Raw genomic sequence first — 7,901 nt, 5'->3', positions numbered from 1 at the left:
TGGGCTTGAAGAGTGGACAATACAACAGGCCCAGCCTACCTGTGCTAAGAAACGCAACAAGAGAAAGTGGGGGGCGGCGAAGCTCTGATACCAAGTTAAGAACCTTGAGGTCACCACCCCAAAAGCTAGCTCAAAGGGTGGGAGTGCCTAAGGTCTTATAATATTAGCAGTTATACTTAGGCAGATTAGCAGTTGCAATATCATATCATGTGCCACATTGAATTGTGGAAACTAAGTGGGACAAGCCAACAACCTTGTCTCTGGTTTTATACTTGCTTGTTTTCAATACAAGCTCAGCACCAAGTATAAATTCACCAAAACATAACAAAGTGCAGAATGTAACAGACTGAAAGGGATTATTATATATATATGCCAATAGACTTAGCTCCCCAGAACAGTTATTGTAGAAAATCAGAATTCAAATTCAAATATTTTCCGTTTTTATTCCCTATTAATTAGGAATAATTAAGATTAATTAGGATTGATTGTTTTTTATTTCCTATTAATTAGGATTAATTGTAATTAATTAGAATTAATTGCATTTGCTGTAAAAAGAGGGCAATATGGTGATATAAAGTTCTCGCGCTATGCAGGTCCTGCGAATGGCAACCCATTATGTGGGTTTCTTGTAGGTAACCTTACCTTGCATTAGGCTCAGAGGCTCATTAGAAGATTTGAGCCTGTGACCCAGACTATGACCTCTGGTTCACATGGCGAGAATAAAAGAGTTGTGAAAACAAAAAACAACCAAACAAACAAAGATGCTCGGGCCAGATGATTTACACTACCAATTCTGCTCACAATAGCACCGCAATGCAAGCAACACCTATAGCTAAAGGTGAGTTTGTGGGGAAAGAAAAAGGAAGGAAAATTTTCATTTTAAGTTAACAGTCTCTTACTTGAGATTGTTTAAAAGATTATTACCCAACATTTATATATTTATGTGTGTAGAGTCTGTAAACTCCTACACACGCATAAAAAATATGTGGAGTCCATATTTTCTTTTCTCTCTCTTCTCTTTTTATGCCCCACACACAAATTATATATATACATATAGGGACAGGATCCTTTGACACCTCATCTGAGAGCCGTTAGATAAAAAAAAATCAATGGTATTACATGCTTACAGATGAGGTGTCAAACTTTAAATTTAATACCGGTGTCAAACGATCTTACCTCATATATTTATATATATATATATATATTTATGGTTTCAATTTTCTCGTACAAATAGGAAATCTCATGTTATAGACTCATATTATGTGGGATCCACATCTATTACACAAACAAAAGAAAATATTGCACAAAATCGAAGGGTCACTGGTTGAAGAGAAAACTCTCATACAACATAATAAACTATAACATGAGAAAATGTTTTCCAGTATATAAATATATGGGATAGGATATTGTGATACACAAATAATGTTACGCACAATGTTGCGACCACATCTTAACCGTTGATTTCCGTCAATCAACGATTATCATTTATTGCGAATTAATAATTAATTAATGAGTTTGATTTGAAAAATGATAACCGTTGATTGACGGAAATCAACGGTTAAGATGTGGTCGTAACATTATGCGTAACATTATTTATGTGTCACAATATCCTATGCCTAAATATATTTGGAAATGAAAGTTTAACCTTCCCCCCACAACTCCAATATCCAAACACATACTAAAGCAAAATCAGAAAGCATACTGTGTATCTCCAACGTCTTCAATCTCGACGAGACTATTCTGAGACGAATCGCCAGCTTTCTTCAAAGTATCACCCACCATAATTATCCTCGACCTCTCCACATTACCCTACAATAACACGAATAAGAAAACAAAATAATCAAACGAAAGAGATTTTTTTGGTAATTGGAACATAGGCAGGTTACTCCTTTGGTGAGAGAGTGGACGATGATTTTGCCGTCGGCGGTGAGAGCGAATCGGATGCCGAGGGGCTTCTCGAGAGTGACGAGGTACTCGTTGAGATTCATCTTGAATGCAGAGTCACCAGACATCGCGAAAACCCTAAGAGTGAGGGTTCCCATAGTGGACCGAAGAAGGTATAGCTTCTTGTTGTTGTTGTTGCTGCTGTTTTTAAGGTTGAAGAGAGAACGAGATGTGGGACAGAAGGAACAAGTGTTGGTGCTGCTCAGCAATAGCGATGAGGTATGAGGATGAGTGGTGAGTTGAAGTGGAAGCATTGTTATTATGGTTATGGCTATGAAGAAATTGAATTGAAGCTAAGATTTGTTATGGTTATGGTTGTTGTTATGGAAGCAGAGCTTATGACATGAGAGTCACTTTTTCCTTTTTTTTTTTTTTTTTTTTTTTTTTTTAAGGCGACTCAAAAAGTTGAACCCATAGAGATACCAAAAATTCTGATTCGCCTCAAAGATGTAATTAACATCAAATTCCAAAAAAAAAATCAAAACTTTCATTACTTATTTTTTTCAATTTCTCATTCACACTCGCTCTCTACTTACTTCTATCTTTTTCTAATTCACAAAATTATGTTTGTGGGTAATTTTGATGCAAGTTATTAATATTTACCTTTTAAGGTGAGTCCCTTGCTGCTTTTCTTTCCAATGAAAAATAAATTGCGGTATATATTAATATTTTATTATATTATCATACGAATTTCATTATATACTTTTTATTTTATACTTTTCTTTTTCTGTATTTTTTCATTAAATGCATTTTTTAATTATTCATTTTTACTCATAAATATAAACTAATTAATGGCAAACAAATTCAACACACCACATATTCAATCATATATATATAATATATATATATGGAAAAAATGTTTGTGCAGTTAATGCAGATAAATTATCTACATTTATTTCTAGAACGACGTCGTTTTGATATTGAAATCTTAAAAAATAAATATAAAGACTATTATAACCCTGAAAAAATTAAAATTACAAAAACATCATGATTTCCGCCCCAAAATGACGTCGTATTGGACTTACTGCAAATAATTTATCTGCAGTAACTGCAGAAAAAGCGAACCCTATATATATATGGAAAAATATTTCTCAAGTAGCTAGAGATAACTTTATCTCCGGCCACCTCAAAACTACGTCGTTTTATTTATTTATTTCCTTATAATAATTGATTCACCTTTGAATGGTTATGATTTCCTTTTTCTCTCTCTTCCTTTATCACCATTGATCCATCTTTATACGGTTATGATTTAGTAGCCGAAAATAAAATTATCTCAAGTAACTTGAAAAACGATAAGCATATATATATATATATATATATATATATATATATATATATATATATATGAGTTTGTGTTTTGTATCACTTAGTCTCATCATCTAATTATTTCTCCATGGTTCTGTGGTTTATTTATTTCTTCTAGTCTTTAGAAAATGGCTTAATCCACGAAACTTAATGTTGAAATTATTATTTTTTTGCTTAAAACTCTTTTCATTTTGGTAGAAGTTTATGCTTGATACTTGAAGGACCTCTACTTATGGTTATAATTTTATAAATCTTTATAATTGAAGGTTAAATTCTATTATTGTGTGAGAATCTACACCCTCCGACAAGAGTTTTATGTTCAGCATCATCACAAAAATATCACTTTTTCAATTCTTTGTTTTGTTGGGTTTGCTCTTTTACTAAAGCCCAAATGGGCTATTAGTATGAGAAGAGCCCAAGAAACCTAAAGCCCAATGAGCAAGGGTTTCTTGGAACCCATATAAATAGTACCACTTAAGTCATCAGCCTCCTGAGGTCTTTTGTGAGAAAGAGGCAAGCTCAGATCTGATTAGTGCCCACACACTTCCCCTTCCTCCTCGAGAGATAGCTTGGAAGGTTTACCTCAACAGTTCGTGAGTTCATGTTGTGATGCAAAGGGCTCAAGCGTGAGGAACAAGATCATCTCAAATCTTTGCCATTAAAGAGGTAAATGATAAAACCATGATGATCCATATATATCCAAATCACAATGGTCTCATACGCTTCTGCAGATGCAATTGCTCCTACAGTTGGTATCAGAGCCGAATTGTGTGTTTTTTGGATGTGGATCTAGTTTTAATTTTACGTTTATCATGTAATTTGTTTTGCTTCGTAAAATATGGCACCTAGGATTCTATATTTTTTATTCAAATATTTGCATGAGTATTCTTTTCATTAAAAATCTACTCTTTATATGGTTTTGGCTTTAATCCATGGTAGAAATTTTCTTGTATTTTCTTGGTTTGTAACAAGGAGGCTAATCTCATATGATTAGGATTCCTCCTTGATTTTTTATTTCAATTTTGTATTTTTTTCAATTTGTATTCCAAAATTGGAATAAAGAAGATCAAGAAGATGAGAAAGAAGTGTGTTTGACACTGTTTTGACACGTTCGTGACCCTCGGTGGCCGAAGGAGCAATCAGCCGCAAAGTTTTCTATTTGATTACTCTGTAATTTTATTTTTTTAGGAAACCATGGATTAAGGTTTTTTTTATTATAATTAATTGTCTTAATTGTATGATTGGATGCTTTATATGATTTGATAACATGCTTTATTGCGATAACATGCCATATAGAATAGGTGGTGCCATATTGTTGCATAACTTGTATGATTACATGAGCATAATAGCTATTATGTATTCAGCGACTAGTATAATAGTTATTATGGGATTATTTTGATTTTAAATTATCCTAAAAAATTAATTAAAATTATTATGATTTTTGTTAAAAATCTAGATTAATAATTGAATTAAGTAATTTTGGATAATTAACATCAAGACAAATAATCGTTATGGAAATTATTTTGATTTTAAATTATCCTTATGAATGATAATTATTATGATTGTTGAAATCTAGATTAATAATTAAATCAGTTATTTGGATGATTTAAAAATTAAGAAAAATTTCTAAGAGAATTCTTTTATATGCGAGTAATTTGTGGGTCTACTAAAATGGTCATGTGTTAAACACACGCTCCATACCACAATCATGTATCATGATTGTGTGAAGCATATGCTGCCTATCATGACCGGATCTTAGGACCTTAATGATTTCAAAATTCAGATAAGCTAAGTGATGCACGTTCATCGGCGTTCTTGCTTACATAGTTTTTGAAATCAAACAAAGAATACTCTTAATTAAATAATTCTTGGAAATTGGAAAAATTGCTTATGTTGAATAAAAAGAGATTTAAATTAAGAAATTAATTTAACCTTCAAGCGCGTTATAAGACCATTAATAAAATAATCATGTGAAGTCTCATTGAATAAGCATGATTGGATTTTATTAGATTGAACCTAAATAATTATGGGAGGAGATTTAAATTAAGAAATTAATTTAACCTCCAAGCGCATTGTGGGCCTATCAATAAAATAATCATGTGAGGCCCCAACGGATAAGCATGATTAGATTTTATTGAGCCTTAATAATTTCAAAATTTTAATAAAGTATTGTACAGCCCAACGTTGATAATACAAAGTTATTAAAGAAAATTTTGAAATTAAACAATAAATTCAATAGAGCTTATAAAAATTTTCAAGTAAAAATATTGAATGGGTGAAGGTTTTAAATTAAGTATTTAATTTTAAAAACATGTGGGCTCCATTTGTGGATCCATTAATAAAATGGTCTTGTGAAGCCCCGTCGGATAAGCATGATCTGATTTTATTTGATTGGACCTTAATAATTTCAAAATTTTAGTTAGATATTCTACCTCGTCGTTGGCAATATTTAGAAACTAAAGACAATTTTGAAATTAAACAATGGTTAATTACATACAAATTTGGTAAAGTTATTAACCCTCCCATCGAGGCTCTGATAATGGCACCGAAGGCTCAAATAACAATTTTAGTTTTTACAAGTATCTTGCCCGTCGTAAGCTTGTAAAGATAAACTAAAGGATTGTTAACAATAAACAAGAATAGTTATGAGAATCTACTTGTACTTCGTTTGTTTATTGCATTATTTGTTTGTAATTGTGTACTTTATATGTTTTTCAGAAAATGACTTCCTTCAATCCTTTAGCCATGATTTTGAGTCAAAAACCTCTAGATGGTACAAACTATGAAGAATGGAAAAAGAATCTTGATATTGTTCTTAAACATGAAAAGCTGAAATTTGTCCTTACCGTACCAAAGCCATGGCAACCTGTAGAGAATGCATATAAGGAAACTAAGATGCATTTCTCAGATTGGGAAAGGGCAGATATGGTAGTTCCCTGCTATATTATTGTCAGTCTTTCCAAATACTTGCAGAAGCAAGTGTACATGATTAAGAGTGGAGTAGAAATGCTTCAGACTCTTAATGATATGTTTGCTGCGTCTAGCAGTTCTACTAGACAGAATGCAGTCAGTGCAAGTTTTGGTAAGTATCTTGTTAAATCCAAAGGGAAACCCAAGGGTGGTAACAAGAACAAAATGACTTGGTTATCAGTTGTCAAACCAATTGCAATAAAGAAGTTCAAAGGCAAGTGCTTCAAGTGCGGACTGAAGGGACACTGTATGAAAGATTGCCCAGGGGTGATGAAAAGAAAAAGGTAAGGGTAATTTAAAAGGCTAAATTAGTGGATGAATCTATGATTCAAGAACTACTAACTATGTTTGTTGCTCTTTGCAGTGGTTCAAGCATAGAGGGCCTATTACCATTGGACAAAGATATTTTAAGCTTGAAGATGGGGAGCTTGTGTCTACATTAGCAGTAGAACAAGTTATATTATCTTTTTATGACTTTAGTTTTGGATGACTGTTTATTTATTCCGGATTTTAAGAGGAATTTTATTTTTGTTAGTTGTTTTGTGGAAACATGATTTAACAGTACAATTTAATTCCTCAGTTTCAATAAGGAGTTCATCTTCTTTTATTCCGGTATATTAAATTGTCTTTATTACTTGAGTTATATATCCCATTTAATTTATTATGTTGAATGGAAAGGATGAAGAACAAGGATTTTCACCAAAGAAATAAAAGTTTCAAATGAAACATAACTGGCCTTTGTGATTGAGTCACATAACCTCAAGTAGAAAACATGTTTTAGGTAAAAGAGAGACTGAAAGTAGGGGTGTGCATGGGTCAGGTCAGTTTAGGTTTTTGTGCCGACTCGACCCAACTTGATTTTTATAGGGCAGGTATTTTGACCCGACCCACTTTAATTTGATCCAAGTCAGGTCAGACTTCGTTTGGATTTTTTTTGGACTAGTTCAGAACCAGGTCAGATCTGACCTGACTTGGTTTCTGAAGTGGGTCTGACTTTGTTTCTGAAGTGGGTCAAATCCGACCTGACCCGTTTTTGACTTGGTTTCAAAACATGTTTTTAATTTGATTTTGTTTATAGTTATTGATTTATTTTTTAAACTCGTGTAATTTAATTATTTATTTGTTTTAAAATATATAAATTTTATATTTGTTGAATAAATAAAGGAATGTAATTTTAAGCCCCTGCACATGTGAAGCAAAATTAGTGAAAATTAATGAAAAGTAAAAGATAAGAGAACACACTTCCCATCATAAGATGACAAATCACTAATTTTAACAATACTAAAAAAGATCATATTTTCGATGAAATTTCTACGTTGCAAACGATGAAAATTTCGTCACAAAATTTTTTTTTCGTCGGAATACGTTTTGTCGACAAGTGACGGAATTTTTTCTCTAATGAAGATTTTTTATCGAAATTTTCGACGAAATTTAGTTTCCGTCAAAAGTTTTGACGAATATGATTTCCTCCATCAAATGTTTTAAACGAAAAAAGAATTCCGTCAAAAATCTTGACGGAATGTTTTTTGTTCAAAATTTCGATGGGAATGTGTTCTGACGAAAATTTCGACGGAAATTATTTTGAGAGAAATGTCTCATTCGAAACTTTCGACGAAATTTAGATTTTCTAAACATCTTTGACAAAATATTTTTGTCAAATTTTTTGACAGAATTTCGTTGAA

At 32.1% G+C, this 7,901-nt stretch overlaps 1 protein-coding gene across 1 annotated transcript; it reads right to left on the bottom strand.

Moving 5' to 3' along the window:
• Positions 1-1,619: 1,619 nt before the first annotated feature.
• On the bottom strand, positions 1,620-2,231 carry LOC133297747 (phosphoglucan phosphatase LSF1, chloroplastic-like). The gene is made up of 2 exons (XM_061496943.1): positions 1,887-2,231; positions 1,620-1,809 (listed from the first exon to the last, which is right to left on the bottom strand). Exons 1-2 carry the CDS (start codon positions 2,196-2,198, stop codon positions 1,690-1,692), a joined length of 432 nt encoding a protein of 143 aa, XP_061352927.1. The 5' UTR covers positions 2,199-2,231; the 3' UTR covers positions 1,620-1,689.
• Positions 2,232-7,901: the final 5,670 nt, after the last annotated feature.

Source organism: Gastrolobium bilobum, unplaced genomic scaffold, assembly GCF_033153095.1.
Source record: "Gastrolobium bilobum isolate Gb01-03AN ecotype WA unplaced genomic scaffold, APGP_CSIRO_Gbil_v1 utg3578, whole genome shotgun sequence".
Lineage (NCBI taxonomy): Eukaryota > Viridiplantae > Streptophyta > Magnoliopsida > Fabales > Fabaceae > Gastrolobium > Gastrolobium bilobum.
The sequence above is the reverse complement of the archived record's forward strand: the minus strand, read 5'-3'. Positions and strand labels throughout refer to the sequence as shown.

Excerpts from the sequence above, each read along its gene's own strand:
- LOC133297747 (XM_061496943.1), bottom strand. The coding sequence starts at position 2,198 with ATGCTTCCACTTCAACTCACCACTCATCCTCATACCTCATCGCTATTG. Across the intron at positions 1,810-1,886 it reads TCCACTCTCTCACCAAAGGA|GGTAATGTGGAGAGGTCGAG; the intron begins GTAACCTGCCTA and ends GTGTTATTGTAG.